The sequence below is a fragment of the Gorilla gorilla genome, chromosome 5, assembly GCF_029281585.2.
Source record: "Gorilla gorilla gorilla isolate KB3781 chromosome 5, NHGRI_mGorGor1-v2.1_pri, whole genome shotgun sequence".
NCBI classification, from domain to species: Eukaryota; Metazoa; Chordata; class Mammalia; order Primates; family Hominidae; genus Gorilla; species Gorilla gorilla.
Genome location: NC_073229.2, coordinates 95,980,052 through 95,998,212, shown reverse-complemented (window position 1 = coordinate 95,998,212; position 18,161 = coordinate 95,980,052). Strand labels below are relative to the sequence as shown.

Here is an 18,161-nt window from a genome sequence, read left to right as displayed (position 1 = left end):
TTACTCTGCAACCATGAAATGGGAAACAAGTCAAACTAGTGTGGTCAGAGTTTTCCCTATCACACTGTGGGTATCAGACTGTCCCTCATGATAAAAGATCTGAAGGAAATAATGCCATTCTTTATTCTGTATCCTCCAAACCTTTCAAGTTATAATAAACAAGGTCATCCTAGGTGAAAGGACAAAAATATAAACTGACTAGATGAAAGATACATGTGAAAAAGAGGAAGGATAATTTATCTTGTTGGAATAATGCCAATTTATGGAGACTGCACATGCATTTGTGTATATGTACATGCATATATACATACATGTATAAAAACAGATGTATTAATTTTTGAAATGGAAATATCTTTTTTTTTGTCTCCACATGGAAACTCAAAAGTTAGTCTATTTCTAGCGCAGACTTAATATGCATGCAGACTTAGTCAAATCCCGTGTAGGGAAAAAAAACACACACACACACACTACTAATCCTTATCAGGGCTCTTTTGGTTGGGAGAAACAGAAACCTACTCAAACGAAGTCAGTTTAAGATTACACAGTGATTGTTTTTTTCCCGTAAATTTGTTTACATTCTTTGTAGACTCTGGATATTAGACCTTTGTCAGACTGATAGATTGCAAAAAATTCCTCCCATTCTGTAGGCTGTCTGTTCACTCTGATCATAGTTTCTCTTGCTAAGCAGAAGCTCTTTAGTTTAATTAGATCCCACTTGTCAATTTTTGCTTTTGTTGCAATTGCTTTTGACGTTTGGGTCATGAAATCTTTGCCTATGCCTGTATCCTGAATGGTATTGCCTAGGTTTTCTTCTAGGGTTTTTATAGTTTTGAGTTTTACACAACTCCATTAAAAAGTGGGCAAAGGACATGAACAGACTTAAAGAAGACATTCATGCAGCCAATCAACATATGATAAAAAAGCTCAACATCGCCAATCATTAGAGAAACACAAATCAAAACCACAATGAGATACCACCTCACGCCAGTCAGAATGGCGATTATTGAAAAGTCAAGAAACAACAGATGCTGGTGGGGTTGCAGAGAAAAAGGAATGCTTCTACACTGTTGATGGGAATGTAAATTAGTTCAACCATTGTGGAAGACAGTGTGGCAATTCCTCAAAGATATAGACTCAGAAATAGCATTTGACCCAGCAATCCCATAACTGGGTATATGCACAAAGGAATATAAATCATCATATTATAAAGACACATGCACATGTATGTTCACTGCTTCACTATTCACAATAGCAAAGACATGGAATTAACCCAAATGGCCACCAGTGATAGACTGGATAAAGAAAGTGTGAAACACATACGCCACAGAATACTATGCAGTCATAAAAATGAATGAAATCCTGTCCTTTGCAGGTACATGGATGGAGCTGGAAGCCATTATCCTCAGCAAACTAACACAGGAACAGAAAACCGAATATCACGTTTTCACTTATAAGTGGGAGCTGAACAATGAGAACACATGGACACATGGAGAGAAACAATATACGCTGGGGCCTGTCAGGGGGGCAGGGGAGGGAGAGCATCAGGAAGAATAGCTAAAGTATGCTGAGCTTAATATCTAGGAGGTGGGTTGATCTGAGTGCAGCAAACCAGCAACTACCTACAACAAATCTGCACATCCTGCACATGTACTCCAGAACTTAAAATAACAGTTGAAGGAAAAAAGAAAGATCACATACATAGGAAATTGTTGACCCAGGCTTCACAATGATTCAGCTTGAGAGGTCAAATCAAAGACTCTTCTCTTTGTGTCTCATGGGCCAAAAAGCCTCTCTTATCTGCATGCTTTTGTCAGTCTCTCCCTTTCTGTTGACTCATCTTATACATGACCCAGCACGGCTTCATCTGTAGATCAGTAATCAATTGTCTTGCTGATAAACCCACTCTTGCTCCCCAACTCAACTATTTCAGACTTTTTTCTTTATCCTCAAATCTCAAACTCCCCTCACTCTCAAAAGATGAGCCAACTCCTACTTACAGAAAAAATAGAAACAGACAGAAGGTCCCTCATCTTTTCTTTCCCGTCACAAAATACACTCTCTCTTTTATTCAAACCACCTCCTCCACTGTATTCTCTCCTTCTTTGATTTCTAAACATTCTTAACTTTATCCATTTAAATTCTATCTTAAAGAAACCCAAATTGAACTCCTCATTCTCCTCTAGCTATCTTCTCATGCTTCTTTCCCCTTCTTAGCCAAGCTCCTTGAAAGATTTACATGCAACAACTATATGTTTTTATTCATCTTTCTCCCATTCTACCCATTCCAATCTAGCGCTGACCCCATAAATTTGTAGAAAAAGCCTTTCCTGAAGTTACCAGTGATCTCCTTGTTACCGAATACAATAGCTGTTTCGTAGTTCTCATCCTATTTGATGTCTCTGCAGAATTCATTTTAAAAAAATTGATTCAGGTAAAATTTAAATACAGTGAAATGCACACGTAGTAAGTAAACAGTTTGGTCAGTTTTGACAAATGCATACATATGTATAATACATACCTCTATCAATATTTAAGATATTTACATCCCTCCAGAAAGTCACCTCCTGCCCCTTTCCAGCCAGTCCTTCACCCTTGCCACCACAGAGGAGCCTACCAATCTCATATCCACCACCATAGATTAGCTTTCCCTATTTTGGAGCTTCATATGAATGGAATCAATCATGCAGTCTGCCTGATTTGTGTCTGGCTTTTCCTATCTACCATAATGTTTTTGAGATTCATCCATGTTGTTTATGTATCAATGTTTTATTCCTGTTTATTGTGGAATAGTAAATTTTTCATTGTGTGAGTATTTCACAGCTTTTAAATTCATTCTACTGATGGACATCTGAGCTATTTCAATTTTAGGGTCATTAACAATAAGGTTGCTATGAAGATTCTTAAATAAGTCTTTTTGTCAGTGTATGTTCTCATTTTTCTTATATAAATATCTACGAATGGAATTCCTATGTCATAGTGTAGATGCACGCTAAACTCTTTAAGAAACTGCCAGAGTTTTCTCAAGTGGCTCTATCATGCCCACAATCAATATATAAGACTTTTAGTTTCTCATTATCTTTATCAACATTAGGTGATTCCAGTCTTCCTTGTTTGTTCATCTAATTTTAGCTATCATAGTCAGTGTGCCTTAGCCTCCTCAAAATACTCTCTTCCCTTTGATTTAGTGAGACAAGGCTCTCCTGGTTTTTATCCTATATCTCTGGCCATTTCTTCTTTAATGCTTTTGCAGGGCTATTGTCCTCTATCAATTTTTAAAAGTGAAACTTCATTAAAGCTTACTCCTAGGCTTTCTTATTGTCTGAATTTAATCACTCAGCCTCACCCATAGCTTCATGGCCATCTGTGTACACATGACTCATAAATTTACGTTTCTAACCCATACTCTCTTCTGAGTTCCTGACCTTTAACCTGCTTAATATCTCTCTCGCATTTCTCAAAGTTACCACAAAGCCAAATAACCAGGACTAAATTTGGGATCTCTCCCCCATCACTCCAGATACTCCCAAAACTTGGTGGCACAAGTCTGACATCAACCCATATTCAATCAATTAAAACAACAATAACAGTTGTGGTTTTTGCTTCTCAAATCTCTCTCAAATTTTAACATTTTTCCATCACCACCAAAGTTTCTGCTTCTAACATCTGCCACCTGGACTTCTACAGTAGCCTCCCAGCTGGTCTCTACACATACATGCCCCAGGACTTCATCTAATCTGCTCTTGATACTTCAGCCAGAATGATCTTTTAAAAATGCTAATAAGATTATATCATATCTCTCTTCAAAACCCTTTGGCTCTTAAAATAAAGAAAAAACTCTATAACATGACCTGGTGGGCCCTACCATGTCTAGTTTCTGCCTACCTCTCCAAATTCTTCTCAAACCACACTCCTGCCTTTTGCAGACTTTTTCCTCTTCCACAAGACTGGCTTCCTTCCAGTACTTCAGGCTCACCACTCCCCCTTCCATCACTGGCTCTCATTCTTTACTTCTAGAGGGTACTTCACCCCTATTTGCCTGCTTAACTTCTGTTCATTCTCAGATCTTAGCTCAGTCCTTACTGTCATTTCCATGGGAAGCACAACTGGATAACCTGATCTTAGTCAAAATTCCTGATAAGTATTATTTTATCAAAATATTATACAATGTTCTGTGCTGCCTTTATCATAGATTTTAATTTTACGTGGGTGATTATTCAAGAAAATTTACTTCCTTCTACAAAAGGCTATTAATTCTAGTACCACACCTAGCATATCATGAGTAGTGCTCAATCTATTTTTGCTTCAGGAACAAATGAATGTGGATCATTCATTTTCTTTGGCCCTCTGATGATTTTCTATTTAAAAATTTGAAAGACACTCTCATTAGTATTTGGCCAGTCGATAAATCACCTGGCCTTGGGCCAACTGTCCACCATTAGTCCAGTTAGCTACAGCCATGTTGGGATCATATGGATGTAGGGCTGCTTCTTCCAGAATAGCCACTGGCATAAAATCCACAGAAAGGGCTGTGGGTGCAAAAGGTAATGCAAGTCATGTCTAGATCACACAAATACACAAATTCTGGTAAATTAGATAGAATTAACTTCCTTAAGACTTTATAGAAGAATGTTTCAAGTCCCCAGGGATGTGGGTATGTGAGATTATATGTATGGAGGCACAGGTGAGATGAGAGTATATATATATATGTGTGTGTGTGTGTGTGTGTATACAAATACAAGTTCTTATATATGTGAGTAGCCATTCACACCTCATCCCACTAACTTTCCTTGAATTACTGACCCACAGTAATTGAAGTCAAACCTCCAAGTGAAGAGGAACGAAAGAAAGCTCTTCTTTGTAAGCAAAAATCAACTGGCTTTTAAGAGTAAAAAAAAACCAAAACATTATTTTGATATATACATAATTCAAAAGCATAATAGGAAAAGTTATTTGGAATCATAAATAAATTACTGCTAGTAAAAATGTACCTTTCAGGGAAAATTTTAAAATTAAAAATAAAATTATCACAATTAAGAAACGTTGATACAGCTTAAATAAAATTTCAACAAATGTGATTCCAAAGGGAATCTTTAAATAAAATATTTCTTAGTCCCTGGCAATAATGTACTTATATAATCTGGCAATAATTTACTTATATATTATTTACTTAATAAAACCAAATTCAAAATGAACAAAGTAATTATAAGTTCTCATGGAGTTTTCTATAACAAATAGTATCTCAAAGAGAAAGCAAATAAAAACAGAAATGAAAAAAATTAAATGTTTGAATGTGTTGGTAGTTAAAATGGAACCAAGTGTTAAAAGGGTGACAGTGGAAAAAAACCACTGTACTAGGACACAGAAGACCTGGAGTCTTATCCCTAGCTCTCTCAGTAATGAAAAATGAAATCCTGAGTCTCTGGCCTCAGTTTTCTCTTCTTAGAGTAAAAATAAATCCTCAGTGGCTAGAATGTTTATTGCCATCTTTCCTGCCAACTCTTATCAGTTGATGGCCTGGAGCACTATGTTCAGAAAGGTTCTGAGGCATCTGACGTGTATTAGTGATGCTGCTTTAGGTACAGGTATTTGCAGGTGAGCTGAGAATTTACCAGTGTCGGATGACATAGTCACTGAGTTCCCACTCACACCTCAACTCAGCCTAATTCCGAAATGCAAAAGTCAGTGCTGTTGTGTCCTGGGCACACAGGCTATACAATTTAGTTCAACAGCACTTGCTGGAGGCCTATTATGTATGGGTTACAGAGTTGGGCAATGAAAATGAAAAGATGATTAATATAAGATACCTTCCTTCAAGGATTTTAAGTCTAGAAGATGGCTTAACTGAGGTATCCTTTTTTATTAAAAAATATAATCAGAAGAATGCTTTCTGGCAATACACTACTGATCTAATTCTAAATATCAAATCAGAAAACTAACAGTACTATGCTATAAACTGTCATGGAAGTTAGTGATGTTTTATTTCAAAGAAAATGTTTCCATTAAGCATGTCTGTCCAGAGGATTACTTTTTAAAATATATTATTTACATCCTCACTTATATTCAAATACTTTAAGAATGCTGTCTTTAAAAAACCTAAGAATGATAAATCAAGATACAACAGGCCATCAAAAATTACATGTTAATTTTACCTTATAATGTCTAGTATCCAATATATTTTCCTCATAAGTTCTGGTCAACCTGGTTCTCTCGATAACTAAAAGCACTCAACTCACTGCTTGTTTTCAAAATTTGCTGACTGAATTCCCGTGGTTAGAATAATCATCCCACTCTATCCTCCTACTTATACCCTTAACAGCCCTGGGTGACTCCTCCAGTCCACATTCCTTGAATCTAATTCATTCATTCATTCATTCATTCATCCATCCATATACAATTTTAAAAAATGGGCACCTATTCTATGCCAGGCAACATGCTTATATGAGGGATTCAAATAAGAATGGTCCTCCTTTCCAGAATTTATGCTGTACTGAGAGGACACTGTTAAGAGAAAGAGGTTATAGAAAAATCAAATAAAACAATCAAAAGAGGTTAAGACGAATACCAAAATCTATTTGAGAAGTCTGGGAAGATATACCAGATAAGGTGTCACTTGAGCTAGTTCAAAAGGCTAGGTAAAACTTAGTCAGATTTAAAAGGATATTTCTGATGGAGAGAAAAGTATGAGTTGGGTTACCATGTTGTGAAATAGCAATTACCCTTGAAAACTAGTTCAGCAAGACTATGGCAGGAATGTATTCACGGACCAGAGAACAGAAATAGCAAGTAGGATCCAGATTACAAAGTTTAAACTTTACTCTGAAAGCAAGCGGGTTTTATGGGAGAGACATGATCAGACGAATTTTAGAAAGATTCCTCTGGCAGCAATGTGGAGATCAGATCAGATGGGAGGAATTTTGGTTAGTGGCAGAAAAATGAATCAAGAGGTTCCTTCAGGCATCCAGATAAGTACTGAAGAGAGCCTACATTAAGGTAATGACAATGGGATTGGAAAATAAGACAGACATTTAAAAGATTCCAAAAGATTAAATCTGTAGGATTTGATGATGGGTGAAATGAGGAGTTGCAGTGGTGATGCTACCCACACAGACAAGAAATACAGAGACACTGCGTTTAGGCAGAAAGTCAAGAAATTTATAACAGGACACAATAAAGTTGAAGTGCCTATAGGACACTCAGGTAGAGAAATTTAACAGGTGGTTAAGGACATGAATCCAGAATTTAGTAGTAAATTCTAATGCAGTAATATAGATCTAGGGATCATTGACATATACATGGTTGGAGCCATTGACAGAGATACACAAGGAACTGCATATAAAATGGGAGAATATGGAGAGTAGGACCCCATGAGAATGCCAACATTTGAGATTCAAGGAAAGATAAAATAGAAGCATTTAGAAACATTGAAGGCAAATCAAAAGGATATGGAATTATAGAAGCAAGGGCAAGAGGGAGCTTCAAAAGATTCTTCACCTCTTATCATAACCACCACTCAATTTGCACTATTTTGTGTTCTTGAGTATTTAGTCTTTTCCCAAAGTGCGTATGTCATATTTTTTTAAATTTGCACAACCTTACTAGCAAAAGTATCTGCTTCTTGTGGCCTGGTACCATGTTTATTTCTCTTCTATTGCATGTGGACCTCCTATAGCTTTTAACTATGCTACATTTATGGAAGTCAGGGACTAGATAGCCCCTGGACTGATTATCCATCATAGTTGTACCCAATAGTGACTGTTAAAGCTTAGGCTTTTGGAGCTCTAAATACCATAAAATCCCTTTCTAATGCTTGTGTCTGGCATGATACTTAGACCATAATATCTTTTTCAGACTAGCATCAAGTTTTTACTTCAGGTTACTATATATTAGGTGGCTAGATTTGACCTAGGGTATGTAGACAGCTGTAAATTGAAATATCCATTCTCAATATAAGAAGACTTTACTGTATTTTATTTTTCAAAATTACACTTTCATGAAAACTGTCACAATCATGAATAATATAAAATTAGAATCTCTTTAGGATTTTGGATCTTACTAAAATTTCAATATCTAAAATAAATGAGACTGTTCATTTCAATATCCCTTTATTTCAGATACTAGGATGTAAAATGTCTTCGTTTTTTCCCAGAAACAAAGGGGTTAGGAAAGAAGGCTTAAGCTCCAATATATTGCAATACAGAGATAGCCAAGGAAGATAAATCTGCTAAGCTGTGTGAAATATAAAAGGAAAAGCCATTTGGTTACTTTACTTTTGTTTTCATCTCTTTCTACCAATATGCTAAGTAATCTTTCTGACCTGGATAGAACCTCTAAATGTGGATATATACTACCATATAGTTACAGAAACCCAATACATTGATTTTTACATACCCTAGGTACTTCATATACAATCTGCCTGTTTTTTCCAGAATAAAAACCACATAAATTGAAAACAAAACAGCTAGACATCCTATCAAAGAGTTTCTTTCTTTCTTTCTTTCTTTCTTTTATTTTCTTTTTTTTTCTTTTTTTTTTTTTTTTTTTTTGAGAGAGAGTCTTGCTCTATCACCCAGGCTGGAGTGCAGAGGCACAATCTCAGCTTACTGCAACCTCCGCTTCCTGGGTTCAAGAAATTCTCCTGCCTCAGCCTCCCAAGTAGCTGGGATTACAGGCATGCATCACCACGTCGGCTAATTTTTTTATTTTTAGTAGAGATGGGGTTTCGCCATATTGGCCAGTCTGGTCTCAAACTCCTGACCTCAGGTGATATGCCCTTCTCAGCCTCCCAAAGTGCTGGGATTGCAGGCGTGAGCCACTGCACCCGGCCTCAAAGAGTTTCTTGTTACATTGGTTAAAAGCTGTGTTTAAACAACAAAAACAATAATATGGCACACAACGCTTGTGCACCAATAACTTACAACTTTAAAATATATTCTTGAGATTAAGAATAGTCTTCAAATATTAAGCAGTACTGCTTTAAGTACAGAAAGCCATATGTAGGTATGTAAGTTGTGAACTAATCAAATAGACAATGTAAAGTCCAGCAAATACAGCAAGAAAACTCCATCAAGATTACTACATTAGTTTCCACTTGTGAGTGTGTATATTACGCATGAGAGTCCATTAAAAGAAGCTAAGTAGTGTAAGACTTTCATATGACAGTACAGATATCTTAACTGGTTTTCAATTTACATACCTTCTCTATGTAAATATACTAGCATCTTCCAGATGATAATTAAATTACCTGGCATAATGATGGGTAATACAAACAAATACTAAATAATGTATAAATCATTAGCATGGTATTATTTTCTATATTACGCAAAATATCCTTCATTCATTATGCTTTAAAATAGCTAATATTATAATTAAGTGCATTGATTACTTACATATTGCATGAAATTACTTTCTATAACATTACCTTATTTTACTATCTAAACATCAGAGAAATTATCAAAATATTACAAATAACATGCAATTACTTTCTGTAACATTACCTCATTTTGCCATCTAAACTCAGAGGAATATCAAAATATTACATCCCAAAATCTATTTAAATAAATTCTCACACATTAAAGATGTCTTTGGTAAACTGCAGGCTGCTCTTTGCAAGCCTCAAAGGAGAATTCTCATAAAGACAGTCCTGTATGAAGTCGCAATTCATAACTACTATTATTTGAAAAATGTTTTGAAATTTTAAATTCAGCTTTGCCATAAAAAGTATCATTCTGTTGAGATTCCATAAAAGAGAATACCTTATTTCCTTTTTTTTTTTCAGACAGAGTCTCACTCTGTTGCCCAGGCTGGACTGCAGTGGCAGGATCTCAGCTCATTGCAGCCTCTGCCTCCTGGTTTCAAGCGATTCTTCTGCTTCAGCCTCCTGAGTACCTGGGATTACAGGTGCACTCCACCATACCAGGTTAATTTTTTGTATTTTTAGTAGAGACGGGGTTTTACCATGTTGGCCAGGCTGGTCTCAAACTCCTGAGCTCAAGTGATCCACCCGCTTTGGCCTCCCAAAGTGTTGGGATTACGGGAGTGAGCCACCACGCCCGGCTGATAATACCTCATTCTCAGAAAAAGTGTTCTCCATTTACCAAACAATGATCAAGATTTTATATCTACCACTTGCTTGCATTACTTATTGTTGAGATATATTTTAACACTGTTAATTGCTTGATTTTCTGAAGTTATAAATGAAGAATTTGGGGAAGAGAAAGCAAGATTTAAAAAGAGGAAGACAATATAATTTGTCATCCGGGTTGAAACTCAAAATTGAGAGAAGGGGTTACCATACATAATAATAGCAGGAAATTGGTATAAACAGATAAAGGAAAATCAACATGTACAGTCACCTTCCTTTTAAACAGCTCTATTTTGCCTTTAAGTAAGCATTCGTATGAACAGGAAGTTTTCACAATATTGCAACAGAAGCAGAAACATCTAAAATCAATTCTGCAGAATAACACCCTCTTGCTGTCCACAGAAAAGTAATCTAGTCGAAATAAGTGTATATAAACTCGGTGTAAGAATGTGAGAATATAAATACAGAAAACCTAAGGCATCCAATAAAGAATCTTAAAAAGTTCTTAAACACATGCAATTTATTACATCACTCAATAGTAAACTGACATGAAAGAAAACTACCTGACAAATATACATGACCCCTTATTCAGCTAATTCTGAAAATGAAGAATTTATTAAACCCAGTGACACTAAAATTATTACTGTATTTCTCCAAATTTTTTTCTGTAAAAGATGAGGAAATTACCCCAAGCTAATTTCTCTTCTCATTTTTGAATTAGGATTGCCTTTTAGATCTTTCAAACTTTATCACTTTGCCCACATTGCTTTTTGTGCTAAAAACATGTACGAGCTATTTAATGAGAGGGGGAAAAAAAAGAAAAGAAAGAAGGTAAATATAGTCTCAGACCAAGCCCTGAACTCATTTTACCTTTTAACTCCTTGTCAAATTCTCACACTGGGAGCTGCAACTCTGGCAACACTGCATTGCTAGCATGAAAGGATAGGTGGGCTCTTCTCCAAGAGCTCATCTTCCAGCCCCCTAGTACCTTCAAAGACTACTGGGAAATATAATCTTGGTGTTCTACAGTTTTAACAAATAAGCATAATAATGGCACCTTTGTTGGAAACAGCAATTTGGAGGATATGATGCCTCCACTATCATTTTAAAGCTTCACAGATTAGAAGGACTGCCATTATAAATTCCACTTTACATATAAAATCTGACGCTTGGATGGATTATCTTCACAATGTTCACACCTATAAAAAGTCATAATGTTAAGACCAGAATCTAGTCCAGTGTTCTATCCAACTATCCAACACTCACCTCTTTTTCTGACTACGGCAGTTTTAAAATGATAGGAACTCAGCCAACATTGGGCTGTAAGCAGAGGATTCGCCTTTATTCTACCCCAGCAGCCTAATGCCTGACCTAATTCTAATACCTGAAACAATGGTCTTGTTGAATTAAATATCATACGACACTTTGTTAGAAATAGCCTATTTAATAAGTAAAATTCAGAACAATAGTGGCAAACAAAGATAACTCATGGTTAGGTGGAATGGTGGGAAAATGCTATGATATTAGGGAACCCTGTGGGCAAAACAGCAAGCAGATAAGGAAAACTCCAGGTACAAATGGGGTTAGAGAGTCACCTGGGGCCAGAACTGCGGAAGCCAGACAGTTCTGGAGAGTCCACCCTCAGAAAAGGGTGGAACATGTTACTAGCCACATGAAGCTCCTCTCTCACTCCTTTAAGTTTTGTTCTCTGGACTCCAGAATCAAATGTCATGAGCAAAGGGTCAGGAAGGTGCCAAGCTAGTTCTGGGAATTTCACTAACATTGGAAAACTAATAAATACTCACAGGCTAGAATTCTCTTCAAGAGGTGAGCCTGGGTGAGTAAAATTTGTAAAGCATCCAGTCAAATGCATAATACATAGAAGGTACACGATAAATGTTAGTTTCCTTTCCAACAGATGAGGGAAACAAATCATAATAGCCAGCACTCAATGCACTTTTTTAAAGACTTAAAAGAACAATAATGGTTTGAGGTCAGCGTACATGGATTCTGGATTCATTATGCTAGCTGCCACGTGCCTCGGGCAAATTTACTTTGACTCTCAGGACCAACTCTAAAATACCCAACTCACAGGACCAAATGTATAAAAGTAGAAAACAGCCCATGAGGACAAATTAAATGCAATACAATTGACTTTATAAGCCATGGTACTGCAACCTCATCCATCTGCTTATTACAGGTATGGGAGGATAATAATACGATTTTAGGAATTCATATTTGATATCTTTCCAGGAAGCTCACTGCACAAGTTTACAAAAATTGTTCTCCTCGTTTAAAAAGTTGAGCAAATAACATTCCCAAGACATTATGCTTCTATTAGTCAAGTCAGCAGTAGCACATCCAGCCCACACTGGTTTCCATATTCTCCTTCTAATTTGGTAATGTATTTACTTAAATAATGCCTTTTTCATATTTTGGGGTATAAGATATTAAAATCTTTTCAAACCCTAATGAAAATATGATACCTGCATACATAGGAACTCTATCCTCATCCCCCTCAAGGTTCCCCAGATTTTCCTTCCACTTTTCTTCTTTTCCCAGTTGGTAACTGGGATCTCTCATAATGAACCTTATGGATATATTTCAGGCCACAGTATTATATTTGTGTAAAGTAAGTAAAAGGAGGAGGAAAGCTGAAGTTACAGGAATTCTTCTCATTCTATTTTCTGTCTCCTTTCCAGGAAAAAAAGTAGTAATTATGGATGATTAGAAAGCAAATGCTAGGTGACCTGTTAAGAAGAGAAGGAGAAGCCCAAAGTCAATACTCTTTATAAATCAATTCATACCACGGACTGAAGGATTTGTAGGAAAAAAATGAAACTTCATACAATCTCAATTTAATTTTCTTGCCCATGTTTGCACAGTAAGTGGCAGAACTAGAACTAGAACCTAAAAACACTTGGATACAAACTTAATGGTCTTTCCACTACACTGTGATGCTTTTTATTACCTTCTAACACTCTATGAAAGAGTATAGGTGAAGCCCCAGGCTCTGCTGTGATCAGCAGCTGATCTGAATCAGCCTAATTTTTTGCCAAGCCACTTCTCTGCAACTGAGAAAAGACTATAAATTCATTTAAAGAAAATATAAATGAAATATAAGCTGCTTCTTGGTAGGAAGACAGTGTAGTGTACGGGAAAATACTTGGATTTAGACTAAAAGGTCTGATTTTGAATCATGATTGTACCATGCTATGTGAGTCAGTTTAGGATATTACTGAAATTCTCTGAGTGTAGTGTGAGGATGTGAGAATTATATTATTTGGTTTACCTTCTGCACAGGCTATTGTGAGAATCCAAATATTTATACTTATAATAAACTTGAGCACAGTTTAACTATTTGGAATTAGATTAAATAACTTGGAATAAGAGCTAGTGTGAGGTTAATGTTCAATAAATATTAGGTATTTACATTATATTCCAATATGGTACTCAATTCTCATCCTCAAACCATCGCCTTAACTCTCTACATTTTTTCTCTTCTCTTACTATTCGGTAGCTGCTTTCTCTATGAAGTGTCTTTTTGTTTTTTTGTTTTTTTGTTTTTACAAAAAGGAGTAAGATCCTAGATCGAATGAGATCTTCTTTGATTTAGGTCCCAGATAATGCAGTTTTCAGCCTATGTAATATATTGGCTCATGATGTCTAGTAACAGTTACTTGAAGGAGTATTCATCGAGAAAGTTAGGTTTCAGAAAGCCTTCCAAACACACGTGTGTGCATGCATGCGTGCACACACACACACTCACATCCAAAACACTATTAAGATTAAGAAAAGACCTCTAATTTGCAGATAATTAAGTCAATCATTAAACATAATTTGTGGGAGCCAACTATTTCCAGTTATATGGCCATGGAACTTAAAATTAGTGTACTTTGCCAACAAAACAAATTCTTTTTATGATAAAGTACTTTCAATTTCAAATAAAATTCTTCTAAAATCTTGATTTTAAAGTAGCTTGATTTTTTTCCATTTATACATATTTAAAGACATTCTCAAAACCAAATTCAACTAGTAATTTACAATCAAGGCCGATGAAACTTACAAATACATTTTAATTGATATTTTATAATGTTGGTTTCACATATTCATCCATCATTTTCTATTTTCTCTCTGTGCCTATTTTTATACATTGTGAAAAGAGACAGCATGCACAGTAGGTAGCTTAAGGAGATAGTTCTGCACCAATAACACAAGTGAATTTTAAGTCTAATTGCCGTATTGCCAGAACTTAAGCTTTGTAGGGCGTTTTGTGAAAGTAATTTCTCAGATGTGTGATTATGATCACCCATAATTACCACAAAAACTTTTCTCTGATGTAACAATATTTTAAAGCCCTGTTAAAAGAATCCTGTTTTCCAATCTATTTTAACACGAAGTTTTAAAAAGGCCACCATCTATGACTATGTGTCATTTTGTCCTCATATATATGTGTCATCTAAATAGTTCCCATTATCCCCAGTTTTTAAGACATAAAGTGTCCCCTATAAAAAAAAAAGTACAGCACTTTTCCACTAATTGCAGACAATATGACATGCTTACATGGCAGCAAACTGGGATTCCAAAACACTCACCAATCTGTCACTGAACAAAAGGCCAAGACATTAGCAGAGGAGGCTGATGGATAAAGTTAATACAGAGGTCCAGGATTATAGAGAGCTGCTGTATAACAGCATCATATACCGTGATATTTTGTGAATCCGTGCAACAAAGGAACAATATATGCAAGCCAGTAGAAAGCAGTCACAGGAAAAGCAGTGGAAAAGATGTGTTAGACATGAGCAGTTGGACAGTGCTCCTAATTTTTATTTGCCCACATAAGTCCATACAATCTTATAATTGCTGTCCTTTGGCAGTTAGCAGGTTTGGAATTCTGTCCTAAAACTCACCCACTCCCACTTAAAATCCCTCACTCTCCACCACGCTTGAGACAGCCAATGAAGAGGCGTGATGGCCACTACTTGCACTGTGCCTTCCCCTTCCTATCCGGACTCTGGCAAGCAGCAGCCTATATTTTCCACTAGCTACTGGAGGCCTCCATCCACCTGCTGTCTGCAGCAAACAGCAAAACGAACAGCAGCAAACCTGTAAATCCTGACAAGCAGAAAAGGTGTTCAGGACAGGTGGCAGGGGCTGCAACCAGTGAGGACAGACGGACTGACAACCAGACAGACAGACAGCAGCACTATCAGACACCATCGATTACTTCCAGTCTCAGAAGAGGGGAAGCCTGCAGCACCAGGGACGTCATTCTTCCACTAGGGACAGGCAGCAGATTAACGAGGGTTCTGCCTCCCTCAAGCCGGCAGGCTTAAAGTATTTGATTTTTGGATGAGATGGAGCAGGGAATTCAGAAACCTGCTGCTCTTTATAGAACCAGGCCAGCTCTGGCCTTCGGAGTTAATGGCCCTTTTCTGAATCTACAATGAAAGGACAGGAATGACTGGATTTCTACTATTTTGCTGTGACCTAACAGCCACATCTCTCCCTCAGTATCCCCCTCCCCTATCTGAGTGTCAGTTGTCCTGGTTGGGGAACCATCGGTCTGTGAATGCAGCCTCCCTCCATTCCTCTCCTATGAGGCACTGCTGCACTGAGGGGAAGCAGAAGAAATCTTCTTCGGCAGCATCTTCTCTCGAGGAGGCACTTCTAGGGGGTGGGGGAGAGGCCATGCAGAATGTGCTCTGTGTCTGGGTTTCACCCCTGCTCCCTCCCCACCCCTCTTTTGCTATCAGCTAACTCCAGATGCAACAGGTTCCTTTTGGCTCTTCATGCCAATCCCCTGGCCCCAGATACACCTTCCAGCCTAAGCAGGGGACACCAAGGAGTCAGTCACAGTCAGGGCCCCTAAATTCCCCTGCTTCAGAGTGAAAACTTTCCTGAATACATGAAGACTTCCCAAGAAAAGGCAGGGTTGAAGCCTCCTTCAGCTCTACTCTATGGGTGATGCTAAGCAAGGAAAGCCCCGTCTCTCTGCCAGTCCCTTGTAAGCAGTTTTGTCTGAGGCAAGCAGCAGCACAGTGTCACACACTCCTGCACCACCAGCAAGTAGCCCCATCTTCTCCCTATCCCCAGGAAAATGGGGCATCAGACAGAAATCCCTTGAAGGGTTGATGCGCTCTAAAGAAGTGAGGAGGAGTGCAAATTCCCAGTCTCTTATTGGACTGTTTCCTCCAGGAACTGAACAGGCCCCAGAGGTCTCTTGGAAACCACTAAAGAGGAACCTCTATGTTATTCAGGCCAGAGTCCCTGTCAGCTTCTCCCATGATTAAAAACTTTGTATTGCCAGTGGCATTACATATGGAGAAGAGAATCTGTCTTCACACAGGTATGCTGTGTAGAAGACTCTGAATAAAAGGTTAAAGAGAAGCTGGGGAGGCAGGTTACCAAAGATGGCAACTGCCCAAAAAAGACCCAACCTTGATCTGTGGGATGAATGATTACTAAAATGAACACTAAAAATAAGCATTTTTATTATATAAATATAGGCACCCTTCACTGGGGTAACCCCGACCAGCTAAACAACTCCAAGAAGAGAAGAGGAGCTGTCCTCAGCACCTCTTCATCCTGCCTCCCCTTGTTTCTACTCATCCCCTGCCCCCTAACCTGCTCCCAGCCCAGGGACCTTCCACTTGGGTGGGATCAGCACCTCTCAGCTTCTGCACTTCCCACCACGAGCGTGGCCCCCGTCCACCCATCCCTCCTCTGCACCCCAGTCTCAAGTCATCCTCCCCCGGCCTTTGGGTTCCTGGATCGGTGGCATACCCCCTCCCTCCTCCGGTCCCCTGACCTCTTCCCTGCTCAAGCCCCGCGCCCCTGGCCCAAGGCGGGCGCCTCCGTCCGCACCCAGCACCCTGGCCGCCCCTTCCCCACACTCAGCCGCGAGGACTAGGGGAGTGAGTGGTGAATGGACGGATGGAGGCACGGAGGCACGGATGGCGCGGCTGGGGCTGGCTTACTTGAGCATGGCTTCTTCTTTTTCCTCCTCTTCCTTCTGCCGGTCCATCACTGCCATGATAATGTTCCTCTCCTCTTCGGTCAGGTGGCTCAGGTCGGGCAGCTCTTGCATGGGGGGAGGCACCGTGGGTGGGCGAGGACCGCGGGGCCCCACGGCTGAGGACATTTTTGTGGCCTGCCCGCCCCCTCTGCTCGCTCTCTGGCTCTCACCTTTCGGATGCACGCCCAGCAGCTGCGCCCCTGCTTCCCCCTCACAGCGGAGCCCTAGCGGCGGCGGCAGGAGGAGGAGCAGCGGCGGCGGCGGCAGCAGCAGCAGCAGCAGAGCCGGGGAGAGCGAGAACCCAGTCTTTCATGGTTGTTTGCATCCACCCAGCCCCGGATGCTGCCTTTGTTTTGGTCGCCCTAGCGAAGCTCGGGGCCGCCCGGCCGCCTCCCGCAGCCCAGCCTCGGCCGGCGGGGGCGGGCAGGAGGAGGCGCGGCGGGCGAGGCGAGGGGGCGAGGGCTCGCGCCAGGCTCCGCCGATCCGGGCGTCTCCGGCGGGGCGCGGGGCGGGGGCGGGGCTGGAGCTGGGGCTGGGGCTGGGGCTGGGGCGGCCGCTGCCGCCGTGGAGGCTGCTCCCAGGCTCTGCTGCCTCCAATTTGGGGCTGCGGGAGGGAGAGGGAGAGTTTGGGTGTCAGTTAGGCGGAGTCTCAGAGGCTTCCATCCAGGGTGATGCCGCTGCTCTCGCAGACATAGCTGCCAGCCACTCAGTCCCGGCGCCGCTCCGCCCACGGGCACCCACCCGCCCACTCCCCGGGTCCGAGCCACGCGTGCCCCGGCCGCTCCCCCCACACTCGCCAACGTGCACAGCACCTCGCTCTATCCCCAGGTACCCCTCACCCATGAGTCATCCTCCCTCTTCTGGTCCCTCGCCTATGTCATCCTCCCCAGCCCTATTTTGCATGGGTCGCATTAATCATCATCATCCTCGCTACCATCTTCATCATAGAGCATTAATATTATTTGAGCAACCACAATGTTCTGAACAGCAGAATGGAACACCCTGTGGATACATTTTCTTTTTCCTCCCTGCCACCGTGTCTTTCTTATTTACTAGTTAAGT

The 18,161-nt window shown here is 39.7% G+C and overlaps 1 protein-coding gene across 20 annotated transcripts in view; it reads right to left on the bottom strand.

Moving 5' to 3' along the window:
- RIMS1 (regulating synaptic membrane exocytosis 1) overlaps positions 1-17,805 on the bottom strand; it is a 517,565-nt gene extending 499,760 nt beyond the window's left edge. For 8 of the 20 annotated variants that reach the window (XM_055390589.2, XM_055390590.2, XM_055390591.2 and 5 more), the window contains exon 1: positions 17,062-17,801. In XM_055390589.2, coding sequence (XP_055246564.1) covers positions 17,062-17,225 — 164 coding nt within the window. In that variant the 5' untranslated portion in view covers positions 17,226-17,801. Of the gene's footprint in view, positions 1-17,061 lie in introns of all 20 variants that reach the window. The other 12 variants (XM_055390587.2, XM_055390593.2, XM_031012115.3 and 9 more) reach the window with 4 other exon arrangements.
- Positions 17,806-18,161: the final 356 nt, after the last annotated feature.